Source organism: Brachycentrus maculatus, unplaced genomic scaffold (genome assembly GCF_059751285.1).
Source record: "Brachycentrus maculatus isolate JH-2025_06_01 unplaced genomic scaffold, ASM5975128v1 h1tg000396l, whole genome shotgun sequence".
Taxonomy (NCBI): Eukaryota; Metazoa; Arthropoda; class Insecta; order Trichoptera; family Brachycentridae; genus Brachycentrus; species Brachycentrus maculatus.
Window position 1 is genome coordinate 1,823,016 of NW_028281145.1, and position 22,558 is coordinate 1,845,573.

General features: G+C 33.6%; 2 protein-coding genes across 2 annotated transcripts; both read left to right on the forward strand.

The window, feature by feature from the left end:
* Positions 1 to 1,246: 1,246 nt before the first annotated feature.
* On the forward strand, positions 1,247 to 13,434 carry LOC148302953 (ras GTPase-activating-like protein IQGAP1). Its single transcript, XM_088270845.1, has 13 exons — positions 1,247 to 1,513; positions 1,596 to 1,849; positions 3,624 to 3,701; positions 5,345 to 5,489; positions 5,586 to 6,665; positions 6,926 to 7,755; positions 7,842 to 8,713; positions 9,291 to 9,516; positions 9,789 to 9,953; positions 10,441 to 10,620; positions 10,906 to 11,176; positions 11,374 to 11,767; positions 12,780 to 13,434. The coding sequence occupies exons 1-13, from the start codon at positions 1,474 to 1,476 to the stop codon at positions 13,141 to 13,143; spliced, it is 4,899 nt and encodes a 1,632-aa protein (XP_088126971.1). The 5' UTR covers positions 1,247 to 1,473; the 3' UTR covers positions 13,144 to 13,434.
* Positions 13,435 to 17,529: 4,095 nt separating this feature from the next.
* On the forward strand, positions 17,530 to 22,154 carry holn1 (CD2 antigen cytoplasmic tail-binding protein 2 homolog holn1). Its single transcript, XM_088270806.1, has 3 exons — positions 17,530 to 17,919; positions 18,232 to 18,547; positions 19,279 to 22,154. The coding sequence occupies exons 1-3, from the start codon at positions 17,722 to 17,724 to the stop codon at positions 19,797 to 19,799; spliced, it is 1,035 nt and encodes a 344-aa protein (XP_088126932.1). The 5' UTR covers positions 17,530 to 17,721; the 3' UTR covers positions 19,800 to 22,154.
* Positions 22,155 to 22,558: the final 404 nt, after the last annotated feature.

Below are 22,558 nucleotides of genomic sequence, written 5' to 3' on the forward strand. Positions count from 1 at the left end.
GTGACAAATAAACACCCCTCTCACTCTATTATAATTTATTTCCATAAAATAAATAAGAAAAATCATTGAGGACCAAACAACAGCATCACTGTTGATGGTGAATTTTTGATTATAAAGAAATTTTTTGTTTCAAACCTATGTATAATGATATTTTTTTAAATTTCGGCTTAACCTATTAATACTAAGACAAATAAATAAAATACAGAAGGCCTATAAATGAATTAAAGGCTCAGAATATTTTGGTACTTTATATAAATACAGGTACAATTAAATATAAGTATATTATGATGTCCGCCTCCGTAGTGTAATGGTACCGTTCTGGAGGTCCCGGGTTCGATTCCCAAGGGGGGTAAAATAAATAAATAAGTGATTTTTTCACTGTCATATTTATTCAATATTACCCTGGACTGGTACCTGAAGCGGAGGGCTGATCACCTTTCCTTCATGTGTAAACGATCAAGATATACTGCGTTTATATGACGCAGTGCCCTTTGCACCATTGGGGTGCGGATAAGGGTTTTATTATTATTATTTTTATATTATGATAATTCTATTAATCTAATATGTACTTAAGATAGGCGCCGTGGTGTAGTTGGGTAGACGCTCGACTGCGAAACTGGCATCGCGGGTTCGATTCCCGCCAAGTCTGGATGTTTGTGATGTGTTTTTCACATTTCCCTTACCTATCCTTACTACCCTACCTGTAGACAAGCATCTAAAATAAACTCTGCGAGTTATTCCTTTATAAAAAAAATTAAGAAATAAAAAAAAAAAAAAAATTCTAAAAGTACATATGACTATAATTGACATAAATAATCTTAAAATTAGTTATAAAAAATCCTTATCTCGAATCTTGCTTACTGTCCCCACATTTTATTATATGTTTATTCGGTAATCGTTCCCACTCAGATTCAGGGCGTGTGTATAATAAGAAATATGAGATTTATAACAAAAAAAAACATAATGTAAATTGGGGAGTATTCATAACTTTACATAAATCACCAGAAAAAAAACTTTTTGGAGCTTCTTCGAGGAAAAAATACACCAAAGCTAGAGAGAAACTTTTTTAAAAAAAGGCCAATGTCATTTGCATTTGAGATGGGAAAATCTGAAGATAAAGCATAAATAAGTACCCAAGGATATTAGTTAAGAACAAGGTAAGTACTTATTTCCATAGAAATATTTTCTTCGTGTACTGGCAACACAAAGAACAGCTGTTTATATACTAAATCCTCTTGCGACCAATGACCAATCGCATGAGCTGCTGTTCTCTCATTGGTTGATAATTTGTTGTTTTGAATTGACGGCTTGATGGTGCTCGGCAACGGTTATAGACTTTCGGTTTCAAAGTTTTCAAACCTGTTTATATTATACTTATTATTATTGTGAAGTTTTTTAAAAGTCGTTTATATAAATCGCATAAGCGAATGTTACTCCAATTCTAGCGTGTTGTGTTTTAATGTCGGCTTAAAAATGGACATCGAGTGTTATATTAGAAAATTTGATAACAAAGGTTGTTCTTATTGTCATTTTAGTGGTTATTTATTCCCGATATTCTTTTGGTGAGCTTATAAAATCATTGAATATTTCTTCAGATTATGATGACCAGCGTAGAACAGCCGAGGAGATGGACGAAATGCGCCACAGAACGTTGGCTTACGAATATTTGTGTCATCTTGAAGAAGCTCGGATCTGGCTCGAAGCCTGTCTAAAAGAGAAGCTGCCTTTGACGACAGACCTCGAAGAAAATCTGCGTAATGGAGTATATCTTGCGAAGCTTGGGCATTTTATATCTCCTGAAATATTGCCGCTAAACAAAATCTACGACGCGGAGCAGAAACGTTACAAGGTTAGTATTGAATTAATTTTACGTCAACATTAGAATTTAGTTTTATTTAGTGTTTTAACATGTAAGAATGTATGTATGACTTCGAGCAGATAGGTTTTGATGATGTTGTATATCGGTAGTGTAATGGAAAAGGGGTATATCTGTCAAATTTTTCATTTTCAAAGTTTGTTTTACAATATGTCTAAAATAGTGTATTCCATAATCCTTCAATAGGATATAGCTGTAGTTGAATACTTATTTAGTTTTATTAAGATATGTACATATAAAAATGCATAAAATAAGTGAGTTATTTAATTTCACAAGGTTTGTTTTTGTTCTCCTGTAAAATTTTGTCTGAGACAGATATATCCCTTTGCCTTTAGATTACCGATATTTTTATGAATGTAGTATTTTTTATTTATGTGTTGACTTCAAACGTAAACAAAATATGACTAATTTTTTTTCTTCATTTCCATCAAATGTATAGCTGTTTTCAAAATAAACTCTTCTAATGATATATTTTGTATCCACTATCCTGCACCATAAAATGGTTTATTTATAATAGTAATAATAATAATGTTTCATTTAAATAGTCCCGTTTTTGTGAAACATGGGCGCTTTATAGTATACACAGTATTTTAAAATTTGAATGTAATCTCTGATTATTTTCTGTTTTTGTTGACTGGATGCCATCTAAATTGCAATGTCTTTTCTTGAATATATGGGATATTTTATATTTTAAAAATATAAAAATATATTTTAAAAATATATTTAAAATTTTTAGAATTTTTTTCATTTCACAATATAATATAATTACAAGTACAAAATACAATTATATTACTTTATTTTTTTTTTAAATATCCCACATAGCCTGTGTGTAGATATAAATTTTATTTTAGGTTATAATAAAGGGTACAAGAAGAATACAATAGATATAAAAAATGTAAATAGATTGAAAATGCTAATATGAAATCCAAATGTTAGATATTAACTGAAAACAAAAAATTAAAATGAAAAAAGTGTACATACTTTGTCCACCTCTGTAATGGTTAGCGTGTTTAGCTACCGTGCTGAAGGTCCCAGGTTCGATTTCCAGGGGGATGATAGTAAATCTTAGTGATTTTACACTCTAAATATTTATTTATTATTACCCTGGACCGGTCCCTGAGGTACAAGAGTGATCTATTTGCCTTCATGTTAGTAACGATCAAGATAACACTGCGTCAATACGATGCAGTGCCCTATGCACCATTGGGTGCGGATAACGATTTTTAGAGATATACACACTTATGAGTTATAAATTAAAAGAAGAAGCTACTTAGATCTGTTGAATTTAATAAATTTATATTTGAAGCACTAACTTTGTGATTTTCCATTTTATAATTAAAATGTAACTTTGTTTTAAAATCACTATAAATTGATTTTAAAACAAAGTTACATTTGAATTACAAAATTAATATAACTCCAAAGTATATAGTAACAATATTTAGTTTGTTATTATTATTTCCATATTTTTCATCCCACTAAAATTACAATTCCATCAATAGGGGTTTAACCTTTTAAAAATAAAATAACATTTCTCATTTAAGTATACCTGATATGAAAGTATACCCTTTCTCAGTAAGTTGTAAAATTGGGTTTTCCATAAGGATCAGAATTCAGGTCATTAAAAGGGGCTAGGGATTATCCCTTCCCTAATTGAATTAGGCCTGTTAGACTTTATGTCTTATATATAAATGAGCATGACTCATTGCATTGTTCCTAACCCTTAGTAATTTGCATTGATGCATTTCAGATTGCAGGCTTGCAATTCCGTCACACGGATAACATCAACCACTGGCTGAAAGTTTTAAAAACAACAGAGCTGCCATTGGTAAATATATATATATATTTTTTACAAACAGATCAATATTTTTTTGTTGTATCGTCCGCCTCCATAGTGTAATGGTCAGCACGCTCGACTACCGTTCTGGAGGTCCCGGGTTCGATTCCCAAGGGAGGTAAAATAAATATAAGTGATTTTTTCACTAATATTTAATCAATATTACCCTGGACTGGTAACCTGAAGCGGAGGGCTGATCACCTTTCCTTCATGTGTTAACGATCAAGATAACACTGCGTTTATATGATGCAGTGCCCTATTCACTATTGGGGTGCGGATAAGGGTTTTATCTTATATTTTATTATTTTTTCTAAGCCATTTGAAGTTCTAAAGACTAAAAAAATAAATAAAAATACATCGCAAGAGAGTAAGAATATTTTTTTTGTTAAAATTATTCTTCTGTACATCCACCTCCTCCATAATGTAGTAAGTACATTTGGCAACCGTGCTGGAGGTCCCTGGTTCTATTCCCAGGGGAGGTTATAATAAGGAATGCAATCCCTCAGCCGAATGTGCGGCAAAATGATGTATGATAGATGTTTGAGTGGTTAAATAAGGAAATAATGGAAGGCTGAGATAACCATTATTGATAAAATTAAGAAAGGTGTGTTGAGATGGACATATGGAACGTATGAGTGAGGAAAGAACGGTTAAACAAATTTATGAGGCAAAAGAAGCAGACGAAGACCGAGGAAAACTAAGCACAATCAGGTATGTCAAATACTTGAATGCAGCCGGGTCAGTAGTCGAAATTATCGGCGGATATGTATGACGAGATGCATGAATGTGGAAGAGGCAAATAATGTTTGCAAAGGGTGTATGGTGTTCTATTCTCTCTGCTTTATGGGGAAGCTGCGTGATGGTTAGTTAGTTAGGCAGGGTCATAATGAATATAAGCATTATTCACTTTAATATTTATTAAATACTATCCCTGACTGGTACCTGAAGCGCAGGACTTGCCACCTTGCCTTCATATATTTAGTAATCAACTTATCAATGCATCAATGTGGTGCAGTGCCCTATGCAGTACAGATATGGGTCAGTAGCAGTATAGCCATTAAAGTACAGTATTACCATATTTTACAGACTATAAGAGGCACTGTTTTCTTAAAAAAATTGCCTTTAAAATTCAGGTGCGTCTTATATTTGAAATTAATATCAGTGTCTTATAGTCCGTAAAATACGGTAGATTTTTAGGAAAGCCATGTGAGAGCTTTGTAGATAAGTATATAGTAATGATATTGAATGAATTTTATCCTCTATGCGCAAAAATAATTTTAATATCATTGCCATATGTGTAGGTAACTATTTGCCTCTTGAAGACTATGTGTTACACTTACAAAATTTTATTATATGTTCTTACTTCTATGTGGCGGAAAGGCAGTATTGATTGCTCAGATAAATACTGATTACCTTGCTTTTATCAAATTTATAATCATTTTAATTACATCAATGATAGTGTCATATTTATCCTTTTTCCTGTTCAATCTGAGAACTGATGGGAAGGAAGTCCAATGCGTATTTGAATTAAGGCGCTATATTTATGTCAAAGATTGGTTATATAAATTTAATATTTGAGGGTAAATTTTTGATTAATGTTTTAGTTTATGTATTAAATATCGATTCTTTTTCAGACGTTCCATCCGGAAACTACGGATGTTTACGATAAAAAGAATATGCCTCGTGTAATATATTGCATTCACGCTCTGAGCACGCACTTATTTAAACTCGGTCGAGCTCCACTCATTCAAGACCTGTATGGGAAGGCGACTTTTACAGGTTTGTTTGATAAAGTCCTTGTTGTTTGGAGTGGGTAGTGGGGTCCCTAATTTATTACATATCTCTTAAATATAAAAATGTTATTTTCTATTTTAGATGAAGAAATTGACGCAATGAGTGAGGAACTCCGCAGGTATGGCATAACCATGCCCGCATTCCAAAAGATTGCCGGATTACTTTCTTCAAATTTGGAAGGGGATATGGCGGTTCTTCATGCGGCTGTCATTAATGTGAATCAGGCAATCGATTCCCAAGGCAATATAGAATCCTCTCTGCTTAACCCCGCTGTTAACTTGAAATATGTACTTCCTGAATTAGCTTCAGATTACCAAGCCATATTACAAAAAGCAAAAAAAATAAAAATAAAAAACACTCTCAATCGTTCCATGAATGACAGCTACGTCCCGGATGTCTACGATGAACTCCTCACTCACGGAGAAATCCAAGGGTATATCACCTCCGTGAATTGCGTCTATTCGGGGCGGAAAGCTATAGAGGCGGCTGACGAAGAAAATGAAAAGGCTCTTATGCACCATCTCAGTTCTGATTGGCTTCAACTAAAGTATTTGAAATATAGCAATATTGATTTATACATGGAACAGATAAAAAATGTACAGTCAATTTTTAATAAAGTCTATATTGATAATGTGGTCGAATTCTCCAAAACATTACAAGGAGTAATCAATAAAGCAAACTCTAAAGGAGAAACTCGTTCAATCATCGATATGGCTGTCAAGAGTGTAAATAAAGCTTTGGATGATGACGGCTTAAGGGAGCTGTATGATAATCTGTTGAACCTTAAAAAATACGCTAGCGTACACATTGATGAATTCGCTCTTCCTCTTCTGTACGAGGAGATGAAACTAGATAGAATGGAATGCGGAAAAGATCTGACTTATGAGGATATTCTCAGCAGCACCAAAGTGCTCATGTCTATAGCGAACATCAGTAAGGCCGTGGATCAGTGTAATTTCAAAGAGTTGTGGGAGGCTTTGGTGGACAGCAATTTACCTATTGAAGGCCTCCAAACAGAGCTGTCCATGTCATACTGCAAAACTATCATGTTGGCGCGGCAAGCCAAGATTCATGCCAATCTATCCTGCTCCATACTTACTCTTTCCGATATCCAGGACTGCGTTGATGAAGTCAACTCGAATGCGGATGACACTAATGAACGTACGTGATTGCCCTTCGTAACAATAATTTTTATCGATATATATCATTTTGGATATTTTTTAACAATTTTTATTTATTGTTTTATCATATCTACTTATACTATATTTTTGTAAACAATATGCTGACTTAGTATCGCAGCCAGTGCTTAGTGAAGCCGGAATTAAGAATTTATTATTAAAAATATTGCACCACATTTAAATCTTGATAGATTATGCATCACTTTATATTCTTATTTGACATTTTGTTTTTTATTTTTATAGTGATCAATACTCTAAATGATGTGAATGATGCCGTCACGAAGGATGATATCCAGAAGCTAATGTCTGCTTTGAGGAATAAAAATCTGAACCTCGGTCATTTATTGCTGGAGGAAAATACAACGCTCTATTTGAAAAATTTAAAAGTGGCTATGAAAAAAAAGTGCGACGGAGAACTTTGGTTAGAGGATATAAAAAACATAATCTCAGATATAGCGGAGGAAACTAATGAGGTCTTTTCCGCTTGCAATGTTTTAACTAAAGTAAACTTAGCAGTACTTCAAATCAATGCGGAGAGTCTTGCATCAGCTTTAGAAGCCGCGCATATTGAAATAATCGGAAATAATGATATATACAGAAGTTTATTTGAGGACTTTCTGAGATACTTTGAAAGTAAGAACAGTAGAAATAATTGTTCCTGGGTGGTCCACCATACCAAATCTGGTAAAACTGTTTATATCAACATCGAGACCAACTCCTATTCTTGGGACACTCCCAAAGATTTTAAACCGGATTCTCGATATTTGTCCATGAAAGACATTCAAACCTTGATTCAGAAGTCTAATAAAAGTAACACAGAAAATTTAAAACGGAAGAAAATAGAAAATATTATTAAGTTACAAGCGCATATTCGCGGTTTCTTGACAAGATCTAGATTATTGAACAGAAGAAATTTCCTTCTCAGCAAGAAATCTGAAATAATTAAAATACAGGCTTGGTGGAGAGCTCTCCGTACAAGTAGACAATATAAAGCTATTCTCGACGAGAAAAGAACTAAGCGTAGATCGATCAAAAGCAAACCGCAAGATTTAAACGCTTACTATGAATCACAGGTAATTATTTAGTATTCAGTAACAAAACTGTTATTATAGCGCATGTCCTCTTCTCTTTCTCAGTACTAAAATGCTTATCTTTTTAGGAGAAACATATTGTTCGGATTCAAGCACTTTGGAGAGGTCGGTGTGCTAGGAGGGCTTTCCTTTCCTTGTTTCATCAACAGTGTCCACCATTCAAAGTAGTGAAACACTTTGTTCCGTTACTGGACTTCTCCACCGAAGATTACGAGAAGGAAATCCAGCTGCAAACATTGCGAGCGGAAGCCGTACAGGCTATCCGTAGGAACCAGCAGCTCTCTAAACAAGTCGAGGAGCTCGATCTCCAAATAGGACTTCTGGTGCAGAACAGGATTTCCCTTCAGGAAATAGTCCTGCATAGAACTAAGTTGAATGATCTAGTGAAGAGAAAGAATGTGACTCTTCACAGCGATAATTTTAAGCCCAATGATTCTAAAACGGGAACTAACAAGACTTTTCTTTCCACGAGCACCAGAGGTCTAAAATCACTCACGAGAGAAAGTAGAAAATTACTCGATGGCTACCAACATCTCTTTTACATGCTCCAGACCAATCCCATTTACCTCTCTAAGTTGTTGTTTTGTTTACCTCAAAGTAGGGCAAATCAGTTCCTTCAAAATGTCATTTTAACACTTTATAATTTTGGCTCGAATACGAGAGACGAGTACCTCTTGTTGAAGCTATTCAGAAGTAGCTTAGAGGAAGAGATACAATCCAGATTTAGTAAACCTCAGGATGTCATAACGGGGAATCTGATCGTACTAAAGATGGCAGTAAACCATGCCAGGCAATCGAGCGGACAAAGTAGTTTGAGAAATATACTAGGACCACTCGTAGAAAGGATGATCAACGATAAGAGCTTGAGTATAGACACCAGTCCTGTGGACATATACAAGACGTGGCGCAATCGTATGGAATCACAAACTGGACAAATTTCGTAAGTTTTATATTACTCTATTTTTTATACATTTGTTTTGAACTTATGCTATGCGATTGTTTCTCACCTTTATGATTAATACTAAATAAAAACTTTTCTTTGAAAATATTATTTAAACATGTTTCTAATGACATGTAATAAGTTGTGTTTGGTTTTAAAAAAAGGATTGAGAAATGACATGTGTACTTATGTTATTCATATGAACGGTATATTTAAAATATACAAACTGAATAATGCATCTTTTTAACACACTCAGGGTGGGAAAGGCATTTCTACCCGTTCGGTCGATTGATGCTTAAAAGGATGAGAAGGGTGTTTTAACCTTCTGCGCTGACCTCATTTCAAAGTCAGAAAATAAGGAATTACATATTTAATGTTTTTATATGAATATTATATACCAATCTCTTTCTTAAGGTCTCAACTATATGTACATAATTTTCAAATCCTGTCGCCAGCGGTCCGCAGGCGTAAAAAACACCCGTCCGAAATGTGTTAAGATTTGTTTGTTGTTTGACTTCTTCTTCGCAAACAGATGTTGCTTTACGTAATGTTAAATACATTTTAAACCATTTTTCAGACACCTTCCCCATACAATAACCCAAGAGCAGGCTCTGATATATAACGAAGTGAAAACAAAATTACACCACGGATTGGAGACTCTCAAAGAGACTGTTACTCTTTTTCTGAACCGCATCACAGAATGTAAAGCGATGCTTCCCTTTTCCATCCTGTATATGGCGCGAGTACTGCATAACGCCTTACTGAAGAGGTTTCCTCAAGCTCCCGAGAAAGACATTCTCAAGGTAAAGTAACTAAGCTTTTTAAACGTCAGGCCTCTCTAGAAGGTGGACATTGAGTGAGCAGCATTTACTTGTTTGTCAAATTTTTCTAAGCCTTGAATTTAAATCAAGTCGTTTTCATACCTACTTTTGGTTTGAAATTTAAATCGTCGATACAAATTATAGGTAACAGAAGGTTAATTGCGATTTGAAATATTTCTCATCATATTTGATTGTCATTTTACAGTAACAATTTAATTCTTAGTGATTTATATTTGGTTTATTTATTTTCACAGGTTATTGGCCATTTGGTGTATTATCAGTTTATCAATGCTGCAATTGTAGCTCCGGATGCTTTTGATATCATAACTTTACCACACGATAAAGCACTCTCCAATGACCAGCGCCGTAATCTCGCTTCGGTTGCCAAGATTTTACACTTTTCCGCATCTAAAAAAGGGGTAAGCAATATATTTTCTATTTCATTAAGACCTAATTATTAATTTTGAGTTTTTATGGATATTTTTAACTTTAAAGATTTTATTGACAATATCAACATAGATTAAGAGTTTTTGATGTAGAAATACGGAAGACCATAGTATAAGCTATCAAGAACTGTGTTAAAAGCTAATATTGGCTGGTATAGGTCATCATTTTATAATATCACTTTACACTGTATAAAATTCCGTCCATGGTTGACAATAATAATTTCAAAAGTTGTAAATCTATATTCTGAGTGACAGGAATGTTTTACATCTTCCAAATTAATGTGCTGCTATCAGTTGACGAAATTTCTATGTTAAGTACTCATAACTGAGAACTTTTTATTACAAATGCGAAACTATTTTCAAATATATACACAACTTTTTTTGGACCTGTTTTTTACTATTATTTCTTCTTAAAAAAAACAACAAAGTGTATTATTATTAATGTACTGTTAAATTTCAGTTTGGAGAAGAATCAGCACATCTGCAGTGTTTGAATCCTTTTATTATCGAGTGCCATGAGAAAATGAAGAATTTCTTTCGGCAGTGTTGCCAAGGGCCATCATTAGAAGAACACTTTTCTGTAAATGAATATTCTGAAGCCATCCTTCTGTACAAACCAGTTATATACATCAGCGCTCAGGTATGTTTCTTTTGGCTAACTTTTTACTTCTAACTCTTATCGCACCCATCGGTCCGCAGGACACTGCTTCATAATGACAGATTTAAAAAAATATATGTTCAAATCATTATGTTAATCCACGAAGGTAATTCCAAATCAATAAAATATTAAATTTAAGTTGATAAACCCAACAAAAAAAGTGAGCTCAAGCGACTGACAAATAGTATTAAATTAAATTAATTTATCTGACATTGAAATTCGCGAGTTGGAAAGCATACATTTACTAATTTACAATCTCTTCCACAGGAGATTTGCGACACACACAGTCTGTTGGTGGAGTACGAGGATCTGATAGCCCCGGAGGCGTCGGATCCTCTCCATGAGTTGTTGGATGCACTGGGTCCTACGGATCCCGGGGAGGTCATGCCGCTTGCCACCCTCTCTCCGATCGCCAACACCGAGGTCTGCCTCACTCTTGTGGACAAGTTTCAGCTCCCCGCTGATGATATGACTGACATAAACAAGCTCTTCATCAAGACTAAGGAGCTGTGCGTGTCTGTTTTGCCATTTTTGAATGGTAAGAACTCTCTCCTTTTTTTTTAGTAACATTATTTTTGTTTTTCACTGACTACATGCGTATTTAGGCAGTGAAAAGCAAAGAAATGTCTCGGTCTATGTACAGCTTATGCAAAGAACAAAGACTTGAATCTTTAGACTATAGTTAAACTCTCGGAATTGTTTTACATATATACCTTTTCTGTTTTGTTTTTTCAGGTGATCATCTATTAGAAGCGTTATGTATCGGTACGACAAAACACCAACAGGACCAATACAAGGCATACATTGAGCAGAAACTGTACTCCGGCATGATTAAGCCCAACGAGAAGATGACACTCAGGGAGCACATAGCCCAGCTGCGGAAATACCTCGACACCCTGCAGGAGAAGGGCTACGTAACCCGAGAGGACGGCTACCAGAGCATCATGACGGCCATCGCCATGGACCTGTGTAACAAGGGCAAGTACCGGCGCGGCCAGCTCAACGCTCTGCAGATGATGAGGAGAACCAAACAGAGCCTCGACCAAAAGACAAAGTACTATGAAGATCAATGTGGTTATTATAACCGATACATAAATAAGTGTCTAGAGAATTTAAATGCAGGGAAAAGGTAAATATTCTTTTGTTACATATTAACCCTTCCCTTACAGTGCTAAAAACTTCCGCGTGCACCGATAATATGCATTTTGTACACCATATGAAAACGTGATTTAAAAACGGGAAAAAGTAAATATTCCTGAATGCTAATATGAATAAAAAATAAAAAATTAGTAGCCGCCATAGCTAGTGTAGTGACACGACCACCCTGAACGACGACTTGTGCGCAACTAAAATGAGATCTTCGGAAACAGTATGAAGCCGCGTGCGTGTGTAGGTAAAGTGCGGCACGCACGCATACTCTGAGAAACGTTTTGTGTATTAGTGATTTTATCCCCAATTTTATTTCCGCCGCTGCAATGAATAACTTTATTATTACACATTTTAATTCTTTTTATGTAACACGTAAAATTATTACAGAGGAATACAAAAATTCTGAGCCCATGTCTGCTATATTTTATATAGATATTCTCATTTTTAATGTCGAGTTGTAGTAAATACATATCACTGGGAGGGGAAAGTTAAGAAACTTGATAACAATGAGCACAGAAATAATGAGATCTCCAGTATAGTTATTATTGGTCACTATACCGGGTATTTTCACTTTACTTGTAAAATCAGTTTATTGAGATATGAATAGCATTTTGCTAATGTGCTGACATTTTACATCATCATGCATAACTTTGTGTTGATAATTTTGTAACGCTAAGATGTGTTCTCGCCTGTCATATTACCCCTTAATATGCCCTATTGTTAATACAATGACGAGGTCCATGCTAGGGAACTTAGGAATTACAACAAGTTTTGATGTCTCACCCAATAATGTCACAATTTACACTTTTTGCACACTTAAAATATAGATAGTTTAATCCTCCCTTAATTCTTTACAGATAATAATAAGAATGGTATAGAATGGTATCTTGTGATTTTAATTCAAATTTATTTGCTAATAATGAAAGTAAATACATATATCCTATGTAAAATCTGAAAAAAAATTAACTGTGTTGTTGCTATCTTTTTTTCAGAGTAATACATTCATTAGGTCGAAAAGGAAGTAAAATGCCAGGGAAGGTGAAATCCAAGCTGTCTGTCAAATACTCGGCCCAAAAACTCTATGAAAAGGGAATATTGATAGAGATTGATGGTCTCAATGGGTCCCAATTCAAGAACGTATTATTTGAAATATCACCCACGGATCACAACGGTATATTCAGTGTCAAAGGAAAGTTCCTGGGAGTAGAGGTGGAGAAAATAGAATTAGATGTGCAACATTTGCTACAATTGCAGTACGACGGTTGCAGCATTATGGATCTGTTTGGAAGAGCTAAAATCAATGTCAATTTACTTTTGTTTTTATTGAATGCCAAGTTTTATGGTAAAACTAAATAATTGGATACCTTATGGCGATACACAATATGCATTAGTTTAGTAACAAAACAACTCTCACCCTTAAACTGCCGGATAATAAGCTGATAACTTCTCATAAGATCCCTGTTACCAAAAAATATTTGAGTTGTTTGGTCTGATCTTCATGTTCCACAAAACCATTTAATAAAAATTCAATTTTTATTATTTAAAAGAATAAAAGCCTTTCCTGTAAAGTTGTGAAAATTAATTATAATTATAAACCTTAAGGGCCAGATTATTAATGATCTGTATTTTTTATTACCTAAAAATAAATAAGTAACAATATTATAGCCGTAATACATCACAAATATTTTTTTTTGAACAGCAAAAAACATAATATGTACTACAGCAGGCATGTCAAACTCGCGGGCCGCATGTGGCCCGCAAGTATTTTTTTTGCGGCCCACGGATACCTGCGGTTGTATTTTTCATTTCTTTTAATTCCTCATTACTCCCTTTTGTTCCCATGAACATATGATATTCTTTTACAAAATCATTAAGTTGGATCTACTGTGCCTCATGTGACTGTTTTTGATAGTAAATTATTCACTTAAAATTAGATAAAGATGAAAATGAGATTTTCGAGTTTTTTTTTATGTGGCCCGCCAGCGTACCCAAAATAGCTTATGCGGCCCTTGGTGCCTTTTGAGCTTGACACCTCTGTACTACAGAATACAAATTCAAATTGTGATGCATTCACATGTACAAGTACTATTACATTTATATTTGTACATCTAAGAAGTAAAATAAGGATACAATAAAAGCTCGTTTATTTCAAAAACGATAATTCAATATTACCATAAATTTTGAAAATATTAACTTCTGGTCCCTCCAACTCATGTCAATTAGTTAATACGCATGCACTTGTTTTTACCCATTTTTCATCCATTACTCAACACGCGCCAAATTATAAAATATAAAATGCATACAAAAAACGATACCAAATATTTTTTACACTATTATTAGATATTTTTAATTATTGGACTACTATTTTGGATGTTTTTCTCATTTTGTATTTGTATCCAATGATGGAGTTTTTTAAAAATAATTTTGTGTTGACATTTTCATTTTTAAGATTCTGAAACAAAAAGCTTAAAGTGATGTGTACATGTTTTTAAATATAAATAATAATTTGATTGTAATATCTAGTAATTAAATTACATATTTACGATTTAAACTTTTTATATATTTTTTTGTAAAATCGTTTTGCTATAATTATTATGCGACTTGACTTAGCGTGACATTATTGAAGTTCCTTTTTTTTTAAACAGTTTATATCTTTAATATCTCTAACATTTATCCGCACGCAGTGATGAAGTGTATCAAAGCAGTATTATTTTGATTGTTAATTATTTGAAGGCAAAGATCATCAGTCTTGCACTTTAGGTTGTTACCTCAGGGTGTAATTAAATAAATATTAGAGTTAAAAATCACCTATTCTATCTGAGAAGCGAACAAGGCAGTCAAACGCGCTAACCTATAGAAATATTGATTAGGGCAGGGGCTCCCAAAGTGTGCACCGCTGCGCCCTAGTGCGCCGTAGAAAGTCAAGAGGGGCGCCGTGAGTCGATCCTCTATCATTATACGAAACTACAAATATTCTCGGGTACCTATAAAGCAACCATTTATATTTTGAGAGCTAGCATCTTTCTACCCAACTACTAAAATACTAAACTTTTAAGTGCGCCGCGGGCTGAAAAAGATTGGGAACCCCTGGATTAGGGCATTTATAATATAGGTACATATTTTACATATTCAAAATATTAATGCATAATTTATCAAAATATTTATATTATATATGTATCTAAATCGATCATCTACGATTAAATAATTTTTTACAGATTTTTTTACTCATAATAAAGCTTTAAAATATCAAATTTAAATATAAAAACTGTACTACTTACATGCATATATGATTTGCCTTTTCAAATTGATAGAATGTTTTTATCTAAAAAGTTTTTGGCACAAAATAGCTTATTGATTCTAATCTGTATTTTTTTCATATTATTTTTTGCCATCTCATCAAAGATGAAGAAGAATATGGAAGTCTGGGCATTTACGCGGCCAGATTTTGTAAACAAGTATTTGGACACACTCAAAATGTTGTCTTTATTTTTTCTTTATGCACAGTATACTCTATCAGGATAGATGGTTAAAAAAAATTCTCGTAAACAAAATTCCTGGTTCTTCAAAAAATATTCACCTTTTTACAATTTTCTAAATACATGCCTATAATCTTTCACACATAAATGAAAAATTTGTTTGTACAAACTTACCATGCGTCATGAATGTGACCAGAGACCTGCATATTCAGAAATCTCACATTTTTTGTTAGCCCCTGCAAAACGTTAACACCCGACTGTAACAGAACAACTATGAACTGTGGTTGGTTTTTTTCATTGTGGCAGACACAAAATGTAGAATCTTAAAAATTATGTAAAACTAATTTGTGCATTTTATTTTTGAAATTGTTGAAGTGCCCTGGTATGTACAATGAGAGTCTGCTAAATATAATAAGAATTAATTGATATGGTATTTAATTTTCTTTTCTAATTATGTATAATGTGTACTTTAATAACATTCCCTAATTTTAAGTCCATTAAATTTATTTCTCTTAATGTTACTTTTATACCAAATCTTATCTTTAATATTATTTGTATTAATAGTGTCAATATTTTATTATAGTGTGCAAAAATTTATTGAATATAATACATTTTTACAATTAAATGTTTTTATTTTATAATGTAAAATTTTCCTTTCTTATTGTTTTTCTTATGTGCATACATGTATATGTAATCACATGGATTATCTTGTCAACTCTTCACAAAGTGACTCGCCCCTAAAATTGTGTTACAATTTAATTGTTGAGTGAAGATCGGAATTGGTTAGTTAAGGACACTTAGTCATAAGTTTTTCTTTTTAATTCCATGTATTGTGTGATTAGGTAACTCATTTTCAACATGTTTTATTATTTAATAAACACATACAGCATTCAAGTTTTTAAATTATCATTCCTTTACTCGTTTTCATCTTATTTGCAAGTTGGGTTCTTTCTTTCTTATGGGCATTTAAATTCAATAGGCTAGATAAATAAATTATCATGACTAGTTTTAATATAGAGCGAATAACCAACAACGACAATAGTTGCTCTTCTTCCATCTCACGCAAACTCGGAATATCAAGACGTACTCTTCCGTGTTATATTGAGTGGGAATCGGGAGATCATTGTATGTTTCCGTGGCCTCGGTCCACGGAGAGATAGTAAGTTACCGTCTATTCATACGCGTGATCGTGGAATTCGAGTTTTCCACCTCCGAGAGAATCTCTAAAAGTGGGGACTGAAAGGAGCATTTCTTCGCAACGTCGCTCGCGGCGAGCACTCCGACTATGGATGGAGCGCTCGGCTCGCTGTACTGACTATACGAATGCTCGCATCGTTACGTTATGACAAAATGGCTCTGGTCAGTCCCCACCATAACGATTTTATCATTTTCTCCATACCACCACCATCCATATTGTTGTATTACTTTACCAACAAACTCAACCCCATAAATAAAATAATTAATAATTAAATTATAAGCTTAAGTAATAAAAATTAAAATGGTATTTTCTGGCGTTTCTCATGTGTGTGATTGAAATCCAGGATTTGGACCTCACATACTAATATAAGAGTTTCTGCTTAATAAAGAGCTTCATTACATCTCACCAATAGATGTCTCTAGTGAAGTTTTAGTGATTCAAGAACAAGGTTTCTAAATTGGTTCATGTATACAGAACTTCCAAGAATTTGAGTAGTGTGGTTGTCAATAATGGGTAGAATTGGTGAATGTTACACGTTTGTAAAGTGATCACTTAAACCAGCCTATGAAGGTTGTCAGCCCCGTGAATGCCCAGACTTCCATATTCTTCTTCATCTTTGATGAGATGTTAAAAAATAATATGAAAATAACTCCTGTAATTCGAGATAATCCAGATTTTGTGAACAAGTATTTGGACACACTCAAAATGTTGTAAATTAATAATAGCGTGATATTTTTTGTCAATAACATAATATAACGTGCGGGATTGTGGTAAGTGCAGCGGGCTCTTGAGTCAGAGTTTCTCGGTTCGAACCCACTCTACCACAATTTGATACCTATTTTAATAATGAACCGCTTAGGCTCACAGAAATAGTATGAAATTGAAGCATTTTTGTACATGATAAAATCACAAATACTTGTCTTTTTAAAAATAAAAATAATTACTAAATGAGCGTTTTCCGCTCATTCATAATTCTGAATGCATGAAAAATCCAGGCTTTGAGCGTTCGAAATTACGAAAGCGAAAAATGCCAGTGTGCGAGCAGCCTTACGGAATTTTAGCATTCTGTTTTCATGTCACTGTCACTACATAATCTATGATATTTGTCTATAATCGTAAATCCAAAATACTTGCAAATTTTTGGTCGAAGCGATTCGCGCGCGCTTGACTTTTATTATACCGATCAGTGATTTTATTGTGTATGATATTGTTTTGATATGAGTTATTCGTTTTTGTAAATTTGTTTAGCTGGTTTTCAAAATGCCTAAAAGAAAGTTGGATAGTACTTATTTCGAGGATGACGAGAAACGCGTAGATGTAGCCGGAAAGTACGATGGAAAAAAACATTCTTTAGATTCGGATGAAGAGGACAGTGGTGCTGAAGAAGAAAAGACGAATGTTTTGCACGCTGATGATATTGAGGGCGAAGAGGATGGCATTGCTGGAATGGAAGGAGAGGTTGTATTTTTGTTTTGTTTCGGGTTACAATGTACAACATACAAAACAACTCGTAAATCACTTTGTTTTTAAATATAATGATTATATTACTGCTTTCTCACCTTTTTTTCAAAGCTGTGTATTCGATATTAGATTCAATGATAATTTTTTTATAATAATTCGAGTCGCCTTTTTTTCATGGAAATATTTTTCTAAAAACTAGGATTGTGTCAGTTAATCTATTCGCCTCTCTCTGACGTAAAATGCTTGTAACTCGGAAATGAATATCTAATGTGTTTTGGTTGATGTGTAATAGTTGATTTAATATTAAAGGTGACAATAACGCCATTCAACATGAAAGAAGAATTGGAAGAGGGTCACTTCGACACCCAAGGTCATTACCATTGGAAGAAAGAAAAGGAGATCAAGGACAGCTGGCTGGACAACATCGACTGGGTGAAGGTTCAAGGTCGACCCGAGGACAAGTACAAAGTGCACAAGGACGACCTCCTCAAGGGCCTCGGTGATGACAGCAGCAGTGAAAGTGAAACAGAGGACGGGAAATCTTTTGATTTGAAGGCATCCTACGCGGAGATGTTGGCCTTCATGAAACCAAAAGAAACAGTCCTGAAGTCGATACAACGATTAGGTTTGTCTTTTGTTATATACAAAATATCTTAATGCCCCAGGAATATAGCTTGATGACGTTTTGATGATACATAGAACATAAAATAGTTTAAATGCTAGTGTAGTTTTAATGTTATAATATTAAATTGTAACAGGGAAATTGTCTCGTGAATTGGAATGGAGATAAGTTTGTTTAAAAAAATAGTTAACGTGGATAACTGTCAATCAGCTGTGTTGTTTAAGGGAATAAACCATATTTTTTCAGACTTTTGACACCAAATATCTCATAATATCGTCTAGCATTTTTCTAGTAATATCATTAATATTATTCTCCCCTCCCTTGTAAGCCAGTGGCCAAGGGTTTGTGCTAGGTGCGTCTAATGGTAGGCCCGCCACTGGTTTTCAATGATAAAAATTAATAATATCAATGAGGTTTGCAATAAAATATTCACAGTTGTTGACTGAAGTTGACTTTTAGCAATTTAGATTTGGTGTTACGAGTGGCATAAATTTGTTATAACATTAATTCTTGACATGGTGTAGTTTAAAAAAAATTGGAATACAATAATAGTTTACTTTGCTTCTACAAAATTTAAAATCCAAAATTAAACGAGCGGAAATCCAAAAATTTACTTTCGGTCTTCCACCAGATTCTACTATTTTATATTGAAAGTAATGCAGAACAAACTTCGTACTTTCCATACTAAGCGCTTTATTTTTATGTGAAGTTTAATTTGTATTAATTTTTTGTAGGTGCCAGTAATAAAATATCCAGCGCCGAGAGATGGAAAAGGAAGAAGGCGGGGATTGTGGACACCAGTTCAGAAAGTGTTACAAAACTGACATCGCTAGCTAATGAAATCTTAACTAGGACCGGAAATATGGATATTTACCAAGAAACTTTTGAAAAAATAACTTCAATAGTTGGCAAATCCAAAAAAGCAGCGGGCTGTTCATCTAAAGCTGACGGCGAGGAGTTGGACATGTATGCTGATGATTTTGATACCAAAGAGAAAGAAAAAAAGAACGAAAAAGGCGATCAGATGGATAAAGAAGTCGCCGAAGAGGAAACCACGGAACCGGAGGCCAAATTAATGTGGGAATTTAAATGGAGTCAGGGTGATGACACCGAGGTACACGGACCCAACAGCACACAGCAGATGCAGCAGTGGGTGGAGGAAGGTTTCTTCAAGTCTGGTGTGTGGGTTAGAAAGTGCGGACAGGAAGGACCTTTTTACACATCAAATAGAATAGACTTTGAATTGTATCTTTAGCGTGTAGTGTGGGCTTATTCGGTTACTGAATAATGTGACTTTAGTATACAGCGTACATATATTCGGTTACTTAATAATGTGACTTTAGTATACAGCGTACATATATTCGGTTACTTAATAGTGTAACTTTAATGTATAGCTTGCACGATTCGGTTCCATGATAATGTAACTTTAATGTAGAGCGTGCATTAAAGTTACATTATTATATTCGGTTGCATAGTAAGGTAACTTTAGTATACAGCTATATAATAATGTACGTTTAGTATGCAGCAGTCACATTTAGTCACATAATATAATTTTGGATAATTTATTTAGCGCGATTTTCGTAAAATACTACCTCGAGGGTGTTTCACTGTGATGAAATTGGAGGAAGGGAGATATTGGAAATGATTTAGCAAACAAATGCGTGTTTAGTTTTTTTCTAAAGATCATCTCACTTTCACCGTTTCTAACTGCTGGCGGAAGTGCTTCCACACCATTGGTCCGCAACAGCAAAGGCACAATCTCCTAATTTTGTGCGCGGGTTGCAACTTGGTAAGATCATTTTACCCAATGCATTTGTTATAGCCAATCGAAGCAGCATAAGATATCTATCAACCAATTCGTCTGGAATACACAGCTCAATAGAGTCAACAAGTTCGTCTTTCTTCCCCGGTTTACAGTAAAAATAAATAAATTTGTGTATTATTCTCATTTTTGCGAGACCATACACAATCCATGTGACTTTATTATACTTTCTACATCTTTTACCTAGTTCCATGTTATCTTTAGTGAGCAGTGTGTAGATTTCAATCAACTAATAATGTAACTTTTAATTGGCAAACTATTGTAAGAGTGATATATGTATGTATGTACATAGTAAGTGTTAAATCTGAAATGATATATGTACATTTGTATATCGACAGCGATGTGTGTATACCTCTTATCTGGCATTGTAGGTAATACATATTGAGATGTGCCCATTTGACATAAAATTCAATTTCGCATATCTTATCATGATTACATTAATGTTAACACCTCTGGTTTATCAAGCATAATGTATTTTTAATCACTCAATTTTCGGTGCTTTGCAAAAAAAAACTTATTTTTTAAATACAATTAACAATATAATTCAATTATTTTGTTTACCTCATAAATACGGGTAAATGTTTCGAAAAAACATCCGCAGGAATCCCAGGTTTAAAATAAAGTCTTTGTAAGATAAGAGGTCTTTGCACATCACCAATATGCCTTACTTAAATAGTTTATTTTTAAATTCTTTGTTTGTGTGGACATATGATTCAAGAATATAATTATACTGAAATGTACCATAAAATAGGACAAATTCAATCCCATTATAAATTGTATTTTTCAGTTAGTTCAACTCTGACTTTGTGGGCTGCCCTTAAGATAGGAGGGGGTGTAGAAAGAAGAGTTGAACCAAAGAGGCCAACTCTTCTAAACCCTGCTAATCCTGAGGGAGTCAGCTCATAGAACTACAGATGTTCTTATCAACAGGTTAGAATACAAACTAAGAACAGGCAATAAAATTAATAAAATAATTTAGTTAGGTACTGATACTGAGATACATAATATGGGTAGGGTCATAATTGGGCGGGGCTTGATTTAATGGCAACATTAAACGCACCAAACTCATACATATATAACATTTAAAAATAAAAGGCTGTTTGTTTTGCACATACAACATATATTTAATTTACTATGACGAGTATGACTAGAACATTCTAAATATAATTGATATCATGGTGATTTTTTTTATAAGATAATAAAAATTGATAAAAAAATATAGTTTAACGCCTTACTAAAACAATGAAATATGAAGAAGTTGGTTCAGTGAATTTATGAATGTTATTTATTGTTTGAATTGTAATGTCCTTTTTTTCATCAAGGGTTTATAATATTAATAACACTATTTTGAGTAAGGTATAAAATAGGAACCTAAAATGAATTTACTAGGCAAGTCGTCCTTAGTGTTGGCACCCCTGATAACACAATTCTTTGCAATATAATATTCTACTTATATAATTAATAACTAAAATCAATAAAATTTTATTAGAGAATTGATTCCCATTCACACCATACAAAAGGTAAAAAATAGATTAATATTTTTTTACCTTATTTGATTAGTCTAGTAAAGAGTCAAGTACATTGTGAATCAATTTTCAATCAAATTTAAAAAATGGTTCTGATGAAATGCAGTTAGCTTTTCAAATCCATTATAAAAGCTCATTTTTGTTTTTTAAAAAGGTAAAATCAACATACCATTCTTACTTATTAGTTATTATAACATGTATGTATTAAAAGATAAAAATGATTTTATAAGATTGTTTCGAAAAATAAATAATATACCCTAAATAATTTGTTTATCATTATGATTATTTCCAATAACAGTACATTCAAATTAAATTAATGAATAAATACACTCGGAATGTTAATTGTAATTTCCTTGATATAATAAGGGTGTTTCATAAATCTTGCTTCAAATTTCTTTACCTACCCTGTTCCCCATAAGTTTAAAACTTTGCCTAGTAAGAAAAAGCAAGTATGAATGTGCAGTCAAATGATGTATGATAGATGTTTGAATGGTGAAATCCGGAAAGAATGCAAGGTCAGCTAAGGATGAGCATTATCGATAAAATTATGAAAATTGTGTTAAGATGGACTGGACAGTGAAACGAATGAGTGAGGAAAGAATGTTAAAACAAATTTATGAGCCGAATCAAGTATTAGAAATACTTGAAAGTGGTCAGGTCAGGAGT